General features: G+C 38.1%; 1 protein-coding gene across 3 annotated transcripts in view; it reads left to right on the forward strand.

The window, feature by feature from the left end:
* PRKAA1 (protein kinase AMP-activated catalytic subunit alpha 1) overlaps positions 1 to 23,378 on the forward strand; it is a 43,780-nt gene that overhangs the window by 12,436 nt on the left and 7,966 nt on the right. For all 3 annotated transcript variants that reach the window (XM_060009547.1, XM_060009548.1, XM_060009549.1), the window contains 4 exons: positions 15,305 to 15,446; positions 17,125 to 17,218; positions 21,231 to 21,375; positions 22,935 to 23,022. In XM_060009547.1, coding sequence (XP_059865530.1) covers positions 15,305 to 15,446; positions 17,125 to 17,218; positions 21,231 to 21,375; positions 22,935 to 23,022 — 469 coding nt within the window. The remainder of the gene's footprint in view (positions 1 to 15,304; positions 15,447 to 17,124; positions 17,219 to 21,230; positions 21,376 to 22,934; positions 23,023 to 23,378) is intronic.

Genomic DNA, 23,378 nt, shown 5'->3' on the forward strand with positions numbered 1-23,378 from the left:
GCGGGCCTTTCACTGTTGTGGCCTCTCCCGTTGGGGAGCACAGGCTCCGGACATGCAAGCTCAGCGGCCATGGCTCACGGGCCCAGCCGCTCCGCGGCACGTGGGATCTTCCCGGACTGGGGCACGAACCCGTGTGCCCTGCATCGGCAGGCGGACTGTCAACCGCTGCGCCACCAGGGAAGCCCATATTTGTAGACTTTTTGATGATAGCCATTCTGACAGGTGTGATGTGATATCTCATTGTGGTTTTGATTTGTATTTCTCTGATGATTAGCAATGTTGAGCATCTTTTCATGTGCCTATTGGCCAGCCATGGATGGTTTTGAGATTAGATGAACTATATAAATGGTACTTACAAGAAAAGTTAGAGATTCCCTTTACATTGTAGTAGTTTAAAAATGGCACTTGTTGGAGAGTAATCCTTTGTCAGTTGCTTCGTCTGCAAATATTTTCTCCCATTCTAAGGGTTGTCTTTTTGTCTTGTTTCTGGTTTCCTTTGCTGTGCAAAAGCTTTCAAGTTTCATTAGGTCCCATTTGTTTATTTTTATTTCCCTTTCTCTAGGAGGTGGGTCAAAAAGGATCTTGCTGTGATTTATGTCATAGAGTGTTCTGCTTGTGTTTTCCTCTAAGAGTTTTATAGTGTCTGGCCTTATATTTAGGATTTTTCTTTTCTTTTTTTTTTTTTTTTTAATATTTAGGTCTTTAATCCATTTTGAGTTGATTTTTGTGTATGGTGTTAGGGAGTGTTCTAATTTCATTCTTTTACATGTAGCTGTCCAGTTTTCCCAGCACCACTTATTGAAGAGGCTGTCTTTTCTCCATTTTATATTCTTTCCTCCTTTATCAAAGATAAGGTGACCATATGTGCATGGGTTTATATCTGGGCTTTCTATCCTGTTCCATTGATCTATATTTGTGTTTTTGTGCCAGTACCATACTGTCTTGATTACTGTAGCTTTGTAGTATAGTCTGAAGTCAGGGAGCATGATTCCTCCAGCTTCGTTTTTCTTTCTCAAGATTGCTTGGGCTATTTGGGGTCTTTTGTGTTTCACAGATTGCCAACAAACACATGAAAGCATGCTCAACGTCACTAATCATTAGGGAAATGCCAATCAAAACTGTATCACCTCACACCAGTCAGAATGGCCATCATGAGAAAATCTACAAACAGTAAATGCTGGAGAGGGTGTGGAGAAAAGGGAACCCTCTTGCACTGTTGTTGGGAGTGTAAATTGATACAACCCCTATGGAGAACAATATGGAGATTCCTTTAAAAACTAAAAATAGAACTACCCTACCACCCTGCAATCCCACTACTGGGCATATACCCTGCGAAAACCATAATTCAAAAAGAGTCATGTACCACAATGTTCATTGTAGCACTATTTGCAGTAGCCAGGATATGGAAGCAACCTAAGTGTCCATAAACAGATGAATGGATAAAGAAGAAGTAGCATATATATATAATGGAATATTACTCAGCCATAAAAAGAAACGAAACTGAGTTATTTGTAGTGAGGTGGGTGGACCTAGAGTCTATCATACAGAGTGAATTAAATCAGAAAGAGAAAAACAAATACTGTATGCTAACACATGTACATGGAATATAAGAAAAAAAATGGTTCTGAAGAACATAGGGGCAGGACAGGAATAAAGACGCAGTCGTAGAGAATGGACTTGAGGACACGGGAAGGGGGGAGGGTAAGCTGGGACGAAGTGAGAGAGTGGTATGGACATATATACACTACCAAATGTAAAACAGATAGATAGTGGGAAGCAGCTGCATAGCACAGGGAGATCAGCTTGGTGCTTTGTGACCACCTGGAGGGGTGGAATAGGGAGGGTGGGAGGGAGACGCAAGAGGGAGGGGATATGGAGATATATATATATATATACATATAGCTGATTCACTTTGTTATACAGCAGAAGCTAACACACCATTGTAAAGCATTATACTCCAATAAAGATGTTTTAAAAAAATATGGCACTTTTACTTTATGATTCCCTGATAATCCTTTGGGTTAGGCTGTGTTGCGGTTGAACATTTGCTCATGTGCTGGGAAGATTTGTATTGTGGGAGTATTGTGAAAGTTAAGAAAGGATCTGGGCGGGTCCCAGCATCAGCTTCGCGAAGGTTCTCGGCCTCGGCCTCTCGGCCTCTCGGTGTACCGCGGCCCGCAGGTACCCGGCACATGCCCGCCCCTCCGCCACAATGCCCAAGAGGCAGGTCAGCTCAGCCGAGGAGGAGCCCGAGAGGAGATCGGTGCGGTTGTCAGTTAAACCGGCTCCCGCAAAAGTGTAAACGAAGCCAAAAAAGGCAGCAGGAAAGGATAAATTTTCAGCCAAAAAAGTGCAGACAAAAGGGAAAAGAGGAGCAAAGGGAAAACAGGCTGAAGTGACTAACCAAGAGACTAAAGAAGACTTACCTGCAGAAAACAGAAACTAAAAATGAGAAGAGCCCAGACTCTGATGAAGCAGGAGAGAAAGAAGCAACTCTGATTCATATCACACATCCGGTCCTATCAGTGGTCCCTGTCTCCCTGCTTGTACAATCCAGAGGAATATTCTTATCCACTGTTTTGTAAATGCAAGTGTTTTAGTAGCTCTAGAAACAGTTTTAAAAAGGAGGGAATCCCACCTTATCCCATTTTTTAAGTGTAAATGCTTTTTTTTTAAGAGGTGAAATCATTTGCTGGTTGTTTTTTGGTACAACCAGAAAATAGTGGGATATTGAATATGGAAGGCTTTGATTATCTTGGGTGTCAACTTAACATTCCACAGATGAGGGGTAGCTTTTATATCCTATAATACAAAGCATACTAAATGGCAGTTTGGAGTCAGTTGTGCATTTAATGTCTTAAACACTTGAAATTACTTCTTTTCCCATGTTGTTTTTGGTTGAATTGTTTCCTAAAGCAAACCACTCACTCCCTGATCTTGGCTCTCCTGGTCAGAATTTTGTGTACTCTGTAACATCTTTGGTTGTGGTAGTCCAGTTTTTCTCGTAACTTTGTTAATGTGCTCTGAACGATTGACAATTTGAGTATGTAGTGTATATGACATTAAATTGTGAATTAGTGGGACTTACGATGTAACAGCGTATCAGTATTTGAAGATATTGGTACTTGATACCCTGTCAAGGAAAATTTGCCTCCAAATTTTAAGCTGGAAAGTCACTGGAATAACTGTTCAGAAAAGAATCACAACTACATGATTTTTTAGATTTTTGGTACGTATGTTAAGAAATGTATACAATTTAGGAACTTCCCTGGTGGCACAGTGGTTAAGAATCTGCCTGCCAATGCAGGGGACACGGGTTCAAGCCCTGGTCCGGGAAGATCCCATGTGCCTCGGAGCGACTAATCCTGTGCACCACAACTACTGAGCCTGCGCTCTAGAGCCCATGCGCCACAACTGCTGAGTCCGTGTGCCACAACTACTGAAGCCCACGTGCCTGGACCCCATGCTCTGCAACAAGAGAAGCCACCGCAGTGAGAAGCCTGCGCACAGCAAAGAAGAGTAGCCCCCGCTCGCCGCAACTAGAGAAAGCCTGTGCCCAGCAGCAAAGATCCAACACAGCCAAGAAAAAAAAGAATTGTGTACAATTTAAATGTCTGTGCTGATCCTCAAAACAACCAGTAAAATCTCAATTATGAAAAAAAAAAAGGAAAGGATCTGGACAAAATGGAAGGTGAACTTAGGTGGTAAGTGACATTCTTGAAAGGGACTGAGTTAGGACTCTGATTTAAACACTTTTCTTTGAGTCTTATTTAACAAAGACTTTTTCTTCCATTGTGAAATATCTGTATAACCTAACTTTAAATTTAATATTGTTAACTAAAATATTTAAGCAAAGTAGCAAATGCTTAAAAAATTCAAAATAATGAGGAACCACCCCATCCCCTGTCCACCCCTCTCAGCTGCAGGGGGTTTCATGGGGCAGAAGATCCCTTCACTCATTGTCTTGGTTAGCTTGGTGGGGAAAAAATGGTTAAATTGTTGAAAACCATTGGACCCGATGATCTGTAAGGTTCTCTTTAGTTCTAAAATTCTAAACTTCTTATTGTTAAATCGTCAAGAGCACATATTAAGTGAGGAGCAAACAATGTGTCTTTTTTTTTCTTTTAGAAAAAATAATTATCTCATTCCTCCCGTGATTAAAAACCTGCAGTGGTTCCTAGTCCTTGGGGGTTTTTAAAGGATGGTCAGGCTCGGCTCCTTCCTAAGTCCCAGATCAAGCAGGAAAGTCTATTGAGATTGGAATAATGAGAATAATTCTTTGTTTAAAATAATGTTTTAAATACAAGGAGTTTAAAATATCAATGCTGAGTTTTCAATTTGGAAATAGTAAAAAATATTATATTAGTCTGCCAGCACTGCCATAACAAAAATATTGCAGACTGAATGGCTTTGACAACAGAAATTTATTTTCTCACAGTCTAGAGGCTAAAAGTCTGAGATTAAGGTTTGGTTTCTTCTGAGGCCTCTCTCCTTAGCATGCAGATGGCTGCCTTCTCTCACTGTCCTCACATGGTTTCCTGTGTGTACCTCTGCTGTTTCTCTGTGTATCATTATTTCCTCCTAAAGGCACACTTGTCAGGTTGGATCAGGACCTACCCCAACTGTTTCATTTTAACTTAGTCATCTCTTTAAAGGCCTTATTTCCAAATACTATCACATTCTGAGGTACTAGGGATTAGGACTTCAACATATGAATTTGGGGAGAGACACAATTCAGCTCATGAAGGATTTCTTGTTATCATTACCCTTGATTTTCAGCTGGTAATTATGAAGATTGCCAGGGAAAGCTCTTTGATATTGGTCTTACAAACTATGTTCTAATTTAGAAGAGAACATTTTCTTCCTGAAAAACTAAAACTCTAAATCACTTATTTAAAATTGAAAAAAAATTTTTTTTTGAAAAGTAATACATGTATACGTTAAAATGTCAAATAGTGCTAAGAGGTCTATTTATAAAACAATTTCCTACCCCCACTTTCAACTCTTAGCTGTTTCTTCTTGTATTTATCTTTTTAAAAAAATTTTTAATTTTTTATTTATTTTATTTTATTTTAATTTATTTAATTTATTTTATTTTTGGCTGCATTGGGTCTCCATTGCTGTGCACGGGCTTTCTCTAGTTGAGGTGAGCAGGGCCTACTCTTCATTGCAGTGTGGTGGCTTCTCTTGTTGCAGAGCACGGGCTCTAGGCACGCAGGCTTCAGTAGTTGTAGCACGTGGGCTCAGTAGTTGTGGCTCACGGGCGGTAGAGCACAGGCTTAGTAGTTGTGGTGCACAGGCTTTGTTGCTCCACGGCATGTGGGATCTTCCTGGATGAGGTCTCGAACCCGTGTCCCCTGCATTGGCAGGTGGATTCTTAACCACTGTTCCACCAGGGAAGCCCTGTTTTTTAAAACTTCCACATTTCTAATTGATAATGCATGCATAAAAGTTATCTTAATTCTTGTTGACAGACTTTTTGTTAAATTCTTATTATGGTTGATGAGGATTTTAGTTCGTTCTTAAGTTATTTTATTTTTGTATTGAGGTATAGTTGATTTACAGTATTATATTAGTTTCCAGTGTACAACATAGTGATTCAAAATTTTTATAGACTATACTTCATTTATAGTTATTATAAAATATTGGTCATATTCTCTGTGCTGTGTAACATATCCTTGTAGCTTATTTATTTTATGCATAGTAGTTTGTACCTCTTTATCCCCTATCCCTATCTTGCCCTTACCCAATTCCCTCTCCTCACTGGTAACCACTGGTTTGTTCTCTTTATCTGTGAGTTTGTTTCTTTTTTGTTATATTCACTAGTTTTATTTTATTAAAATTTTTTAAAAAAATTTTATTGAAGTATACTTGATTTACAATACTGTGTTAGTTTTAGGCATATAGCAAAGTGTTGTGGATATATATATATACATATATTCTTTTTCAGATTCTTTTCCATTGTAAGTTATTATAAGATATTGAGTATAGTTCCCTGTGCTGTACAGTAAATCCTTGTTGTTTATCTATTTTATATATAGTGGTATCTGTTAATCCCATACTCCTAATTTATCCCTTCCCATCCTTTCCCCTTGGGTAACCATAAGTTTGTTTTCTATGTCTGTGAATCTGTTTCTGTTTTTTTAAAAAGTTCATTTTTATTATTTTTCGATTCCACATACAAGTGATATCGTATAATATTTGTCTTTCTCTGTCTGACTTCATTCAATATGATAATCTCTAAGTCCATCCATGTTGCTGCAAATGGCATTATTTTATTCTTTTTTATGGCTGAGTAATGTTCCTCTGTGTGTGTGTGTGAGTGTGTGTGTGTGTGTGAGTGTGTGTGTGTGTGTGTGTGTGTGTGTCACATCTTCTTTATCCATTCATCTGTTGATGGACGCTTAGCTTGCTTCCATGTCTTGGCTATTGTAAATAGTGCTGCTATGAACGTTGGGGTGCATGTATCTTTTCTTCTTCTTTTTTAAAATTTTTTCTGGCCTTTTGGGAACAGTGTCATCTTAGGAGGAACTTGCCTTTCTCCTCTTATGCTTTTTTTTTTTAGAAAAAATTTTATTTATTTATTTTTGGCTGCGTTGGGTCTTTGTTGCTGTGTGTGGGCTTTCTCTAGTTGCAGTGAGCGGGGGCTACTCTTCATTGCGGTGCGCAGGCTTCTCATTGCGGTGGCTTCTGTTGTTGCCGAGCATGGGCTCTAGGCGTGTGGGCTTCAGTAGTTGTGGCGCACGGGCTTAGCTGCTCTGCGGCACGTGGGATCTTCCTGGACCAAGGCTCGAACCTGTGTCTCCTACATTGGCAGGCAGATTCTTAACCACTGTGCCACCAGGGAAGTCTGCATGTATCTTTTTGAATTAGAGTTTTCATCTTTTCTGGATATATGCCTAGGAGTGGGATTGCTGGATCATATGGTAGTTCAATTTTTAGTTGTTTTAGGACCCTCCTACTGTTTTCCATGGTGGCTGCACTGATCTACAGTCCCACTAGCAGTGTAAGAGGGTTCCCTTTTCTCCACACCCTCTCCTGCATTTATTATTTGTAGATGTTTTGATGATGGCCATTCTGACCGGTGTGAGGTGATACCTCATTGCAGTTTTGAATTGCATTTCTCTAATAATTAGAGATGTTGAACATCTTTTCATGTGCCTATTGGCCATCTGTGTCTTCTTTGGAGAAATTTCTATTTAGGTCTTCTGCCATTGTTTGATTGGCTTGTGTGTGTGTGTATATATATATATATATAGGCTTGTTTATATTTTTGATTTTGAGAGAGCTGTTTGTATAGTTTGGAAATTAAGCCCTTATTGGTCTTATCATTTGAAGATATTTTCTCCCAGTGCTTAGGTTGTCTTTTCATTTCCTTTGCTGTTCAAAAGTGTATACGTTTGATTAGGTCCCATTTGTTTATTTTTGCTTTTATTTCTTTTGCCTTGGGCTGATCTAAGAAAATATTGCCATGATTTATGTCAAAGAATATTTTGCCTATGTTCTCTGCTAGGGAGTTTTATGGTATTATGTCTTGTATTTAAGTCTTTAAGCCATTTAGAGTTTACTTTTGTGTATGGTGTGAGGGAGTGTTTGAACTTCATTGATTTACATGAAGCTGTCTGGCTTTCCCAACACCACTTGCTGAGGAGACTGTCTGTCTGACTTACTTCACTAAGCATAATAACCTCCAGGTCAAAGATTTTAGTTCTTTTGTACCTTTTCCTCTACACCCTCATTCTCCTAATATAATTATGTCACACTTTAAAAAAATCCATATTTGGTGTTTTCATAATTGTGACTGTGTAAAAACTATCTGCTAAGCCAATACTATGACTATATTTACTTACAGAACTTTTCATTATTCCTGGAGTTATTAATTTACCTCACTTTTTCATTTGCTTAGTTTTCTTCTAACCTAAGGCTAAATTCTCCACATCTTCAAATGCTTCTGTAAGATCTTTCTCAATGTAACATTACGTACTTTCAAACCTGTCAGATAATTTATCTGTCTATTCTTTTTTCTCCCTAGAAATAACCGTCCTGGATCCTCTGCAACTTTTCTGTCTGGATTTGTTGCCTTCCAGCCTTCTACACAGCTGTTCCCTATGACTTTGCTTCATTACCTTATTGGGGATTCTCTTCTTTTTCTCCTATATTTTATCCCTTCTTACTGAATACCATCTTGGTTTCTTTTTACTTATTTATTATTTAAAGAAAAATTTTTTTATTTTTAATTTTCTTTTTGAATTTTTATTTTATTTTTTATACAGCAGGTTCTTATTAGTTATCCATTTTATACATATTAGTGTGTACATGTCAATCTCAATCTCGCAATTCATCACACCACCCCCTCCCCCCTACCTTCCCCCCTTGGTAGCCATAAGTTTGTTCTCTACATCTGTGTCTCAATTTCTGCCCTGCAAAACAGTTCATCTGTACCATTTTTCTAGGTTCCACATATATGCGTTAATATATGATATTTGTTTTTCTCTTTCTGACTTACTTCACTGTGTAAGACAGTCTCTAGATCCATCCACGTCTCTACAAATGACCCAATTTCGTTCCTCTTTATGGCTGAGTAATATTCCATTGTGTATATGTACTACATCTTCTTTATCCATTCATCTGTCGATGGACATTTAGGTTGCTTCCATGACCTGGCTGTTGTAAATAGTGCTGCAATGAACATTGGGGTGCATGTGTCTTTTTGAATTATGGTTTTCTCTGGGTATATGCCCAGTAGTCGGATTGCCTGGGTCATATGGTAATTCTATTTTTAGTTTTTTAAGGAACCTCCATACTGTTCTCCATAGTGGCTGTATCAATTTACATTCCCACCAACAGTGCAAGAGGGTTTCCTTTTCTCCACACCCTCTCCAGCATTTGTTGTTCATAGATATTCTGATGATGCCCATTCTAAATGGTGTGAGGTGATACCTCATTGTAGTTTTGATTTGCATTTCTCTAATCATTAGTGATGTTGAGCAGCTTTTCATGTGCTGCTTGGCCATCTGTATGTCTTCTTTGGAGAAATGTCTATTTAGGTCTTCTGCCTATTTATTTATTTATTTATGGCTGTGTTGGGTCTTTGTTGCTGCGTGCGAGCTTTCTCTAACTGTGTTGAGTGGGGTCTACTCTTCACTGCAGTGTGCGGGCTTCTTATTATGGTGGCTTCCCTTGTTGGGGAGCATGGGCTCTAGGCACGCGGGCTTCAGTAGTTGTGGCACGTGGGCTCAGTAGTTATGGCACGTGGGCTCAGTAGTTGTGGCATGCGGGCTTTGGTATTTGTGGCTTGCAGGCTCTAGAGTGCAGGCTCAGTAGTTGTGGCGCACAGGCTTAGTTGCTCCGTGGCATGTGGGATCCTCCTGGACCAGGGCTCGAACCTGTGTCCCCTGCATTGACAGGTGGATTCTTAACCCCTGTGCCACCAGGGAAGTCCCTTCTGCCCATTTTTTGATTGGGTTATTTGTTTTTTTAATATTGAGCTGCATGAGCTGTTTATATATTTTGGAGATTAATCCTTTGTTCGTTGATTCGTTTGCAACTATTTTCTCCTATTCTGAGGGTTGTCTCTTCGTCGTCTGTAGTTTCCTTTGCTTTGCAAAAGCTTTTAAGTTTCATTAGGTCCCATTTGTTTATTTTTGTTTTTATTTCCATTACTCTAGGAGGTGGATCAAAGAAGATCTTGCTGTGATTTATGGCAAAGTGTTTTTCCTATGTTGTCCTCCAGTAGTTTTATAGTGTCCGGTCTTACATTTAGGTCGCTAATCCATTTTGAGTTTATTTTTGTGTATGGTGTTAGGGAGTGTTCTAATTTCATTCTTTTACATGTAGCTGTCCAGTTTTCCCAGCACCACTTATTGAAGAGACTATCTTTTCCCCATTGTATATCCTTGCCTCCTTTGTCATAGATTAGTTGACCATAGGTGCATGGGTTTATCTCTGGGTTTTCTATCCTGTTCCATTGATCTATATTTCTGTTTTTGTGCCAGTACCATATTGTCTTGATTACTGTAGCTTTGTAGTATAGTCTGAAGTCAGGGAGTCTGATTGCTCCAGCTCCATTTTTCTTTCTCAAGCTTGCTTTGGCTATTTGGGGTCTTTTGTGTCTCCATACAAATTTTAAGATTTCTTGTTCTAGTTCTGTGAAAAATGCCACTGGTAATTTGATAGGATTGCATTGAATCTGTAGACTGCTTTGGTAGTATAGTCATTTTCACAATATTGATTCTTTCAGTCCAAGAACATGGTATATCTCTCCATCTGATTGTGTTGTCCTTGATTTCTTTCATCAGTGTCTTATAGTTTTCTGAGTACACGTCTTTTACCTCCTGAGGTAGGTTTATTCCTAGGTATTTTATTCTTTTTGTTGAAATGGTGAATGGGAGTGTTTCCTTAATTTCTCTTTCTGATCTTTCATTGTTAGTGTATAGGAATGTAAGAGATTTCTGTGCATTAATTTTGTATCCTGCTACTTTACCAAATTCATATATTAGCTCTAGTAGTTTTCTGGTAGAGCCTTTAGGATTCTTTATGCATAGTATCATGTCATCTGCAAACAGTGACAGTTTTACTTCTTCTTTTCCAATTTGTATTCCTTTTATTTCTTTTTCTTCTCTGATTGCCATGGCTAGGACTTCCAAAACTATGTTGAATAATAGTGGTGAGAGTGGACATACTTGTCTTGTTCCTGATCTTAGAGGGAATGCTTTCAGTTTTTCACCATTGAGAATATGTTTGCTGTGGGTTTGTTGTATATGGCCTTTATTATGTTGAGGTAGGTTCCCTGTATGCCCACTTTCTGGAGAGTTTTTATCCTAAATGGTATTGAATTTTGTCAAAATCTTTTTCTGCATCTATTGAGATGATCATATGGTTTTTCTCCTTCAATTTGTTAATATGGTGTATCACTTTGATTGATTTGCATATATTGAAAAATCTTTGCATCCCTGGGATAAATCCCACTTGATCATGGTGTATGATCCTTTTAATGTACTGTTGGATTCTGTTTGCTAGTATTTTTTTGAAGATTTTTGCATCTATGTTCATCAGTGATATTGGTCTGTAATTTTCTCTTTTTGTAGTATCTTTGTCTGCTTTTGGTATCATGGTGATGGTGGCCTCATAGAAGGACTTTGGGAGTGTTCCTTCCTCTGCAAATTTTTGGAAGAGATTGAGAAGGATGGGTGTTAGCTCTTCCTTTTCTAAATGTTTGATAGAATTCACCTGTGAAGCCATCTGGTCCTGGACTTTTGTTTGTTGGAATATTTTTAACCACAGCTTCAGTTTCATTACTTGTGATTGGTCTGTTTGTATTTTCTATTTCTCCCTGGTTCAGTATTGGAAGGTTATACCTTTCTAAGAATTTGTCCATTTCATCCAGGTTTTCTATTTTTATTGGCACAGAGTTGCTTGTAGTAGTCTCTTGTGATGCTTTGTATTTCTGCAGTGTCTGTTGTAACTTCTCCTTTTTCATTTCTAATTTTATTGATTTGAGTCCTCTCCCTCATTTTCTTGATGAGTCTGGGTAAAGGTTTATCAATTTTGTTTATCTTCTCAAAGAACCAGCTTTTAATTTTATTGATTGCTATTGTTTTCCTTGTTTCTGTTTCACTTATTTCTGCTCTGATCTTTTTGATTTTTTCCCTTCTACTAACTTTGGGTTTTGTTTGTTCTTCTTTCTTTAGTTCCTTAAGGTGTAAGGTTAGATGGTTTCTTTGAGATTTTTCTAGTTTCTTGAGGTAGGCTTGTATTGGTATAAACTTCCCTCTTAGAACTGCTTTTGCTGCATCCCATAGGTTTTGGATCATCGTGTTTTCGTTGCAATTTGTCTCTAGGTATTTTCTGATTTCCTCTTTGATTTCTTCAGTGATTTCTTGGTTATTTGGTAACGTATTGTTTAGCCTCCATGTGTTTGTGTTTTTTACGTTTTTTCCCTGTAATTGATTTATAATCTCATAGTGTTGTGGTCAGAAAAGAAGCTTGATATGATTTCAATTTTCTTAAATTTACCAAGGCTTGATTTCTGACCCAAGATGTGATCTATCCTGGAGAATGTTCTGTGTGCACTTGAGAAGAAAGTGTAATCTGCTGTTTTTCGATGGAATGTCCTATAAATATCAATTAAATCTATCTGGTCTGTTGTGTCATTTAAAGCTTGTGTTTCCTTATTAATTTACTGTCTGGATGATCTGTCCATTGGTGTAAGTGAGGTGTTCAAATCCCCTACTATTACTGTGTTACTGTCAATTTCCTGTTTTATAGCTGTTAGCAGTTGCTTCATGTATTGAGATATTCCTATGTTGGGTGCCTATATATGTATAATTGTTATATCTTCTTCTTGGATTGATCCCTTGATCATTATGTAGTGTCGTTCCTTGTCTCTTGTAACATTCTTTTTTTTTTTTAACATTCTTTATTTTAAAGTCTATTTTATCTCATGTGAGTATTGCTACTCCAGCTTTCTTTTGATTTTCATTTGCATGGAGTATGTTTTTCCATCCCCTCACTTTCAGTCTCTATGTGTCCCTAGGTTTGAAGTGGGTCTCTTGTAGACAGCATATATATGGGTCTTGTTTTTTTTGTTTTTAAAATTTATTTATTTTATTTATTTATTTTTGGCTGCACTGGGTCTTTGTTGCCGCGCGCAGGCTTTCTCTAGTTGTGGCGCACAGGGGCTACTCTTCTTTGCTGTGCATAGTTTTCTCATTGCGGTAGCTTCTCTTGTTGCAGAGCACGGGCTCTAGGCACACGGGCTTCCGTAGTTGTGACACTCGGGCTCTAGAGCGCAGGCTCAGTAGTTGTGGTGCATGGGCTTAATTGCTGTGTGGCATGTGGGATCTTCCTGGACTAGGGCTCGAACCCGTGTCCCCTGTATTGCCAGGCGGATTCTTAACCACTGCGTCACCAGGGAAGCCATGGGTTTTATTTTTGTATCCATTCAGTGAGCCTGTGTCTTTTGGTTGGAGCATTTATTCCGTTCACGTTTAAGGTAATTATCGATATGTATGCTCTCATTACCATTTTCTTAATTGTTATGGGTTTGTTTTTGTAGGTCCTTTTCTTCTCTTATGTTTCTCACTTAGAGAAGTTCCTTTAGCATATGTTGTAGAGCTGGTTTGGTGGTGCTAAATTCTCTTAGCTTTTGCTTGTCTGTAAAGCTTTTGATTTCTGTCGAATCTGAATGAGATCCTTGCGGGGTAGAATAATGTTGCTTGTAGGTTCTTCCCTTTCATCAGTTTAAATATATCATGCTACTCGCTTCTGGCTTGTAGAGTTTCTGCTGAGAAATCAACTGTTGACCTTATGCGAGTTCCCTTGTATGTTATTTGTCATTTTTCCCTTGTTGCTTTCAGTAATTTTTCTTTGTCTTTATTTTTTGTCAATTTGATTACTGTTTGTCTCGGTGTGTTTCTCCTTCAGTTTATCCTACCTGGGACTCTCTGTGCTTCCTGGACTTGGGTGGCTATTTCCTTTTCTATCTTAGGGAAGTTTTCGACTGTAATTTCTTCAAATACTTTCTCGGGTCCTTTCTCTGTTTCTTCTCCTTCTGGGACCCCTATAATGTGAATGTTGTTGTATTTAATGTTGTCCCAGAGGTCTTTTAGGCTGTCTTCATTTCTTTTCATTCTTTTTTCTGTATTCTGTTCCTCGGCAGTGAATTCCACCATTCTGTCCTCCAGGTCATTTATCAGTTCTTCTGCCTCAGTTATTCTGCTATTGATTCCTTCTAGTGTATTTTTCATTTCAGTTATTGTATTGTTCATCTCTTTTTGTTTGTTCTTTAATTCTTCTAGGTGTTTGTTCTTTAATTCTTCTACGTCTTTGTTAAACATTTCTTGCATCTTCTCGATCTTTGCCTCCATTCTTTTTCCGAGGTCCTGGATCATCTTCACTATCATTATTCTGAATTCTTTTTCTGGAAAGTTGTCTATCTCCACTTTATTGTTTTTCTGGGGTTTTATCTTGTTCTTTCATCTTGTACAAAGCCCTCTGCCTTTTCATTTTGTCTGTCTTTCTGTGAATGTGGTTTTCCTTCCATAGGCTGGAGAATTGTGGTTCTTGCTTCTGCTGTCTGCCCTCTTACCATCTTGGTTTCTTTCCTGATTTTGATGGAATATTAATTCTTCACTAGGTCCTTAAGAAAGCATGTTTAGAAGCTAAATTTTTGGAGACTTTGTCTCTGTTAAAAAATGTCTAAATTCTATTATAACCATTTATTATCTGGGTATAGCATTCAAAATTGAAAGGTAATCACTTAAAATTTTTTTCTTATTTTTCAAAACAGAAATTACATGCTCATGAACCTAAATTTTAAAGGTTCAAGAGATTATAGAGAAAGTGTGTCTAACATGAGGGTGGTTTTTGGTATGATGCAACTGTTCTGTATCTGATTATAATGGTGATTACACCAATTTCTACATGCCTTAAAATCCATAGAACTGCACAACAAAAGAAACAAGTTCAATTTGTATGTATGATAGTTTAAAAAATGAAAAGTAAATTAAGAGAATTTAAAAGTACAAAAAGGTGGAGAGGGCTTCCCGTGTGGTGCAGTGGTTAAGAACCTGCCTGCCAACGCAGGGGACACGGGTTCGAGCCCTGGTCCGGGAAGATCCCACATGCTGCAGAGCAACTAAGCCCATGTGCCCCAGCTACTGAGCCTGCGCTCTAGAGCCCATGAGCCACAACTACTGAAGCCCGCGTGCCTAGAGCCCGTGCTCCGCAACAAGAGAAGCCACGGCAATGAGAAGCCCGCACACCGCAAAGCTGCAACTGGAGAAAAGTCCACACGCAGCTACAAAGACCCTGCACAGCCAAAAATAAATAAATAAATAAATAAATAAATAAATAAATAAATAAAAAGGTAGAGAGCAAAAAGAAGTTTCTTTCTTTCTCCCTTAGCCTTCCAGCTTTAAACATCTAAACGTTCAGGGGTAAATCAGGCAGAATTGAAAGGAACTTGACATATATTCACTACTATGTATAAAATAGATAACTGATGAGAACCTACTGTATAGCACAGGGAATAGTACTCAATGTTCTGTGGTAACCTAAATGGGAAGGAAATGCAAAAACAGGGGATATATGTATACCTATAGCTGATTCACTTTAATGTACAGCAGAAACTAGCACAAGATTGTAAAGCAGGTATACACCAGTTAAAAATTAAAAAAGAAAAAAAGAACTTGGAACTGCGCAAGTACATTTGGAGAATGCTAAGATTACTACTCTTAGAATAGTTCTAAATATGTTATTAATCAAACCTGGCGCTAATTTATTAAAATTATTTCTCCTACAGTTGGCAAACATGAATTGACTGGGCATAAAGTTGCTGTGAAGATACTCAATCGACAGAAGATTCGAAGCCTTGATGTAGTAGGAAAAATCCGCAGAGAAATTCAGAACCTCAAGCTTTTCAGGCATCCTCATATAATTAAACTGTAAGATCTGATTGTATTAAATATGGTCATATCATTTTTTCATCATTTTTGTTAACCTTCTTAATCTGACAAGTGAGAAAGATGAGTGACATTGCTTTGGTCTGTTCCTGAGGGTTTTCAGATTTCTTCCTGTTCATGTATTTATCTAACCCCATTCATGGTCCCTTAAGCCTAAGTTCACATTTTGCCCTTGTGATGATCAGATGTTATCTTTCTCATTTTCGGGACTGATGCCGTTCTGATAGATAACTTTCAGTGCCCATATTGCTGTAGAACCCACAATGATTTGCTAGTAAAAACTCCTGCCCTCCAAATTTCCACATGATATCAGCTCGCCTCACTAGAGACCATAAAGTAGGGTCTCCACTCCCCCACGCTGCTTATATCTGATAAAACAAGTAACAAATCATAGATCTTCAGGAATCCAAATCCAAATAATAGAATTTCAGGAATCCGAATTTCAAAAGGCAGTAATATTACCATTGTTTTACAGCTGACAATTGTAGGATCTACAGTTAAGTTATTTACTACTCAGCTTTATTATGCAGGCTATAAATTAAAACCATTTAGGCTTTTGTATTGAACTGGTGACTCAAAATTTGTTTCACTCTCACCTCTTCTCATGTGTTGAGGTGCCATGGTTTTAAATACCATCCTTATGCTGACAGCCCTTAATATACATCTCCTGCTTTGAAACCTGTTTCCTGAATATGCACACTGCCTATTTTACATCTCCATTTGGGTGACCATGAGGCATGTGAAACTCGATCTGGCCCAAACTGAACCCTTTATTACCCTCCGGTGCCTGGTCTTCCTGGTCTTTTCACCATCTCAGTTAATATCAGTTCCTCAGGGCAGAAACTTAGGAACTATCCTTAACTTTCCTATTTCTCTCACTTCCCAACCTCCATTCCATCCCTTCCTTCAAAAACTAAGATCTCATTCTAGTTCCTTCATTATCATCAACCCAGTGTGGGCCCCCTTCACCTTTCTCATGGACTACTGCAGTAGCCACCTGCTTCCACCCTACTGCCCAGTCAGTTCTTCACATTGCTGCCATCAATTAAAGTTACCCTTTTACTTGGCCAGATCATGTGACTGCTTTGCTTAAAACCTTCAATAGCTTTCTTTCTCCTATAGAGTAAAAGCCAAAGCCTCATCATGACTTTTAAGGTTCTGTGTCCTCTGCTGTCCAGTTACCTCTTTGACCCCACATCCTGTTTCTCTCTCCCAGCTCACTCTGCTCTAGCCTTCCTACCATTGCTCAAATGCGCCAGGCAGGTTTCCCCCGGGGGCCTTTGCACTTGCTGTTCCTCTGCCTGGTTCACCTTCTTCCTAGATAATGGCATAGTTTGTTCCCTGATTTCCATTAGGCTCTGCTTAAATGTTACTTTATCAGAGAGGCCTTCCTTGAATACCCTGTATGAAAGATTTCCCTTAGTTTTGCTTTGATTCTCTTCATAGCATGTTCCACCACCTGAGATACTGTTTTTTATTCAGTGTCTGTTTCTTGGCTTCTGGAAAATAAACTCCACGAGAGCAGAGAATTTGTTTTGTTCCCTACAGTTTTCCCAGCGTCTAGCACAGTGCCTGGTGTATTATAGGTGCTTAGTAAACACTTATTGAATGAATGAATATACATGTTTTAATACTGGTAGATAATATTTTCTCTTACCAGGTACCAGGTCATCAGTACACCATCTGATATTTTCATGGTGATGGAATATGTCTCAGGAGGAGAGCTATTTGATTATATCTGTAAAAACGGAAGGGTAAGCAGTTCTGATTTAATCCTGTGTATATTTTGTAATTCCCCTGATCCCTTACTAGCATCAGAATATCAGAAAGCAATTCTGTTAAGAGGTCTGTTTAATAACCAGCTCCCTTAGTCATGTATTTGCCTAGAATCATAGACTATTTAGAGCTAAGAAGCATCTTAAAGATTATCTCCTTAGCCTACTTACACAGATATGGAAACTAAGAGTCACAGTTTATTTATTTATTTTTTAAAAAATTAAATTAATTTATTTATTTACTTTTGGCTGCATTGGGTCTTCATTGCTGCGCGTGGGCTTTCTCTAGTTGCAGCGAACGGGGGCTACCCTTCGTTGTGGTGCGTGGGCTTCTCATTGCGGTGGCTCCTCTTGTTGCAGAGCATGGGTTCTAGGTGCGTGGGGCTTCTGTAGTTGTGACATGTGGGCTCAGTAGTTGTGGCTCGTGGGCTCTAGAGCACAGGCTCAGTAGTTGTGGTGCATGGGCTTAGTTGCCCCGTGGCATGTGGGATCTTCCTGGACCAGGGATTGGACCCGTGTACCCTGCATTGGCAGGTGGATTCTTAACCACTGCTCCACCAGGGAAGGCCGTCATAGTTTATTTATTTTTATTTATTTACTTTTTATATTTTGGTCATACTCTGTGGCACGTGGGATCTTAGTTCCCTGACCAGGGATTGAACCTGTGCCTGCTGCATTGGAAGCGCAGAGTCTTAACCACTGGACCACCAGGGAAGTCTGAGACTCACAGTTTATATATATGCTCAAGGTCACATAATTTACTAATGACAGAATTGGATTGAGACTCCAGAACTCACGATCTTCAGACTTTGCTTCTCGGGCATACAAATACTTTTAATATACATCTTAAATTATGTATGTAATCCTTAAAAAATATATTATTAAATACTTAAAGATCTAGGCCTTGCTAGTCAACCCTAGTCACATTTAAATTGCATTCATTTTTTGGTTTCAGAAATCTGATGTATCTGGAATAGTAAGAACAGGCTCCATGAAGGAGGTGGGAATTAGACTGAAAGAATTTAGAGTTGGAAGGAACTTTAGAAGACATTTTGAACAGTGTCTTAAGTTACAGATACAAAAACTGAACATTGCCCCCTGCGCATACTTTTTCTTACACCCAGGGTATGTGGTATACAAAAACCTCTTTGTGGAAGAGCCACGTCAAGCACTGAGAAGCCAATTTTTTTCCCTCCCAATCTGACATTCTTTATATCATTCACTCATTTGTTCTATGTAGCATATCCTTACTTTCATCAAAATCATTAACCAAATTAAGTTTGATTTTACCATTTCTTAACATGGTTCATTTCAATTTCAGGTATTCCACTTGTCTTTTCACTCCCCACTCCCTGCCCCCGCAATCCCGCACAAATATTCTGCCTAGAAAAATGGAAACAGACACAAGTTGAATTGGCATCTTGCTTTCTTATCTTTTGTTTTTCATGTCTTAATCATTTTGCTTTACATTGTGGGGATTTTCCTCAATTTTATCTGTTGCATATTAAAATTCCAGCTGTTTTTTTTTGTGGTACGCGGGCCTCTCACTGTTGTGGCCTCTCCCGTTGCGGAGCACTGGCTCCGGACGCGCAGGCTCAGCGGCCATGGCTCACGGGCCCAGCCGCTCCGCGGCATGTGGGATCTTCCCGGACCGGGGCACGAACCCGTGTCCCCTGCATTGGCAGGCGGACTCTCAACCACTGCACCACCAGGGAAGCCAGTTGTCTTTCTTTAAATAGCCTATTTTTGTTGTTGTTGTTCCACTGAGATAATAAATGTATCTGTCTGAGGATGACAGTTAGTTTAAAATTTTTTTCTTCTTCTCTTCCCTGGATTGCTTCTGTACCTTCTCTGCTCCCTGCTCCCTGTTTTTTTTCTATTCATTTTATTGGTCTTTGTCTTTTGTGCATGACCCTTGCTCAGATACCTGGTGATTCTGGGTTGTCCACTCATATTTGAGAGTGAGATTCTAAATGCCAAGCTCATGAGGATGGAACTTATTAATTGGTGGGCCTTCCCATAGGTTGAATAGGTACGGACCTGTTTGTTTTACTAGGAAACACCAAATGTTAACAATTACAAATATTTTTCCTTGGATCAGAAAGTTGCTCCAGAAGAAACCTTCCAGTTTCCTTGAGCGTGTTAGCTTAGCTGCCAGTGCTCTGCGAGCTAAATGGGGAAAGGCCCGCAAGCCTTACTGGTTAGTATGTTGACTTTCATTTTATCCCCATGTTTTCCTTCTGGTGCCTCATTCCTACTCTGGTGTCCTTGAGAACAGAGCTGGTTCAGCCTTACTAAAGAGTAAATCGTGGGTCTTATTCCCCAGTAAGGGTGAGCTTAAAACTTCTTTATTCCATCAGTTGTCCTGTTTTCAGTCCACTTCTCACTTCTACCTTCAGAAATTCCCCACACTTCCGATATCTAAGCCCTTCCAGGAGTCTGCGTGCAGATGAGTTTATCATTGATTTCCACCCCTAAAGGCTTATTAGATTTCAGCTTTCTGTGGTTGGCCAAGTCTTCATCACTGTTCATCTACTCTCTAGCTTAGTGACTCCTTGATTACTGCTGTCTGTTCTCTTGCTCTTTTGTCTTTATATGCTGTCATCTTAGTGATGTTTCAAGGAGTGGAGACAGAAGGTTCCATCTGCCATGCTTAAATGGAAATATGCTTTGATTTTTCTAATCTTTCTTTGTAGACTTCCCCTCCTTGATCCTTTGTACTCTATTTATTATTAATAGAGTATAATTTCCATTTTTGTAGCCTATCTAGTTATTTTACCTCTTATATTTTGCTTAATCAATTAAATTTTCTTCTCTTTCACATTTAGAACACATTCTTTTTTTCATTTAGTGTATTTGATATGAAGTCGTATTAAAAAATGAACCTATATTCTAGAAATAAAGGTATTAGATTGCTAATGCATTATTACTTTCTCTAGAGGAAGGGTATCTGAGTGCTTTGATAGTTTTAGTTTTGCTTTCAAAAGAAATTACTGGTTCATATTCCAGATTATCCATACCATTAAAGGTGTAGGAACCTGGTTTTAGAATGCTAATTTGTGACGTGTGGTAGAGAATTGCATATTAGAGTCCTTTGCATAGAGAATTAATAGCTTATTTATTAAATATGACTTCTTGGGAGCAGGCATACCCAAGTAATGGCTTTCACTTATGGAAAAAACATCATAAAATAATAAAATATAGATAAATGGACAGAGAAGTTTTTAAAGAATATTTTTTAAAATGTAATTACAGCATAAGATGTAATTTTTCAGTAAGCATAGTAAAGGTAAATGCTGTTATATTTTATAAAACAAATGAATTAAGGTTTTTCTTTTGTTAAAATTAAAACATCTTTTATTTCAGGAGATATGATAACATGGTTGCTTGCTAATTCATTAACACTGCTTAAATGTTGCTTTCTCATATAGTCCACAACAGTATTCCCCACCCCAGCATAACTCTTTGTGCCCTTATCCTCCTTTGTTTTTCTTCAAAACACTCTTACTCCTTATATTGATATTTATATGTCTATTGTCTATTTTCGTTAACTAGATTAGGGCCGTTTTTTAATTCATTGCTGTATCTTGAGTGTCTAAAATCGTGCATGGCACATTGAAGGTATTCAATAAATATTTGTTAAAGGAATCAAGGATTAAATATTTGTAATTTACAGGAGAAAACATGCCTACTTTCAGTTAGAAATTGAAATTATTTGAAATAGTGCATGAGATTAGGTGAAACAAGTTATTAGGGTATAGTCAAGAGAGTGATAATATTAGGAAGTTGAGTTACTGATTTGGGTTCTAAGACCCTCCTAGCATTTCCGTTTTATGCTGCCTATATCTCCTCCCCGTTTCAAAAGTATCTCATGAGTGAGGTTCATTTGGAAGGTTCCTTGCATCTTCACAGTTTTATAGGTTGGAAAATTATAGGTAGAATAATTTCTTTTGAAAGACACACGTTTAAGTTGCCTCTCTACTTTTCTTAGCTGGATGAAAAAGAAAGTCGGCGTCTGTTCCAACAAATCCTTTCTGGTGTGGATTATTGTCACAGGCATATGGTGGTCCACAGAGATTTGAAACCTGAAAATGTCCTGCTTGATGCACACATGAATGCAAAGATTGCTGATTTTGGTAAGGATATTTTTATAGTTTCATATATTCATTATGTTTAACAAACATCAGTAGGATTCTTCAGATAACTTTTGCTTTTATATAATAGACTGAGTATCCCAAAGTAGCATATCCTCACCATTTGTCTATGAGCTACAAAAAGAAGTAAAAATAAGGAATTCTCTTAGCTTTATGTCTTTAAAATTGACTTTTATGACATAGGCAAACAATTTAAATTGGCAGCATTAGCGACATCACTTGAAAAGAGACCATTATTTGTGAAGGACCATTTTTTAACTATTTGCTAAATAGTGTTATCAATAGAACACACTGTTTTCAGTGTGTGCTTCTGATCAAGTATGGAGCAAGAGGAAAGAGACTGGGCTGGAGTTATTCAGACTTTGAAAGCCAGAAGGCAAACCATATGAACAAAATTATTTTTAAAAAAAGAAAGTAAAATATTTTAAATAGAAAAACATAGTTTCAGCTTGAGGAAAATTTAATGAATTTATTTTTCCTTTATTTCTTATATAAATTGCCATTGACATTATTAAACCTGAGATAAAAATGAATATCTACAAGTCTCTTTTTTTAGTTTCATTTCAAATCAGAGGAGATACTTATATTTTCTTAAGTTTTGTATATGTTTATATATTTTAATCTATAGAGATTCACTAAATAGTGCCCAACAGCTCTGAGCTGCTGAGTTTTTTTGTAACTGACTAAATTATTACACTTTCTTATTCTATAGTTGTCATTATTTTTTATACATTGTATTTTTGAGGAGGCAGAGTTTTCTTTTTTTCTTTTTTTTTGGCCACACTGCGCAGCTTGCGGGATCTTAGTTCCCCCGCCAGGGATTGAACCCGGGCGACAGCAGTGAAAGCACCGAGTCCTAACAACTGGACCACCGGGGAGTTCCCGAGTTTTCTTTTTGTAGTAGAACTATGAAGGAACTTTGATATTAAAAATTATTATTATTTATTTTATTTTTATTTATATATATTCTTTTGCGGTACGCGGGCCTCTCACTGTTGTGGCCTCTCCCGTTGCGGAGCACAGGCTCCGGACGCGCAGGCTCAGCGGCCATGCTCACGGGCCTAGCCACTCCGCGGCATGTGGGATCTTCCCAGACCGGGGCACGAACCCGTGTCCCCTGCATCGGCAGGCGGACTCTCAACCACTGCGCCACCAGGGAGGCCCTATAATTTTTTTTTTAAAGAATCAGAATGGAGGTTAATAGAAACTTTTAATTCGGTTCTACATTTTTTTCTAGTAATTTCTATATTAATAAAACTTAAACATGCCCAGTTTATTCTATTAAACAAAATAACCAATAACTTAATATGTACTCATGAAACTCCAACAATGCACTAACTTTATATGTTGAAACAGATTGCAGATTTTATGGCATAAAGGCAAAATATTTGGGAACAGTAAAGACTACAGGATTCTGTTGAAGCAAAGAACAAAATGATGATTTATCACTTTAATGCAAACTCAATTTTATTGTTTAATGGAATTTTGTTTTTATTTTTGTTCTTGGGAAATCTTGAGCAGTGGATTTTGTGCATTTTCAGGTCTTTCAAACATGATGTCAGATGGTGAATTTTTAAGAACAAGTTGTGGCTCACCCAACTATGCTGCACCAGAAGTAATTTCAGGAAGGTAGTGTTTGCCACCTCCTCCCCGCCCAATATATTTGTAATTGTCTTCTTTTCCTAGACTTTGTTAGTCTATAGTGTAATATTCAATTCTATTGAAAGGAATTTAAAGCTTATTTTTTTCTTATCCAGAAGGTATTCTATTTTAAGAATAAAACATTATAAGTGAATAAGGATTAAGGACTCCATTTATTGAGGAGGATGTTGGTTTGCAAGTCAAAATTATATTAGTTAGATGAGAGTACTCGTTTTTTCCCCTGGTGGAAGAAACTGAAGGTTTAAAACTAGCAAGTTTTAAAGGTGAGACATTAAAAACTTGAATAATACAGAAATATCTAGTAGTAAGAAATAGTGTACTAT

The sequence above is a fragment of the Delphinus delphis genome, chromosome 3, assembly GCF_949987515.2.
Source record: "Delphinus delphis chromosome 3, mDelDel1.2, whole genome shotgun sequence".
NCBI lineage: Eukaryota > Metazoa > Chordata > Mammalia > Artiodactyla > Delphinidae > Delphinus > Delphinus delphis.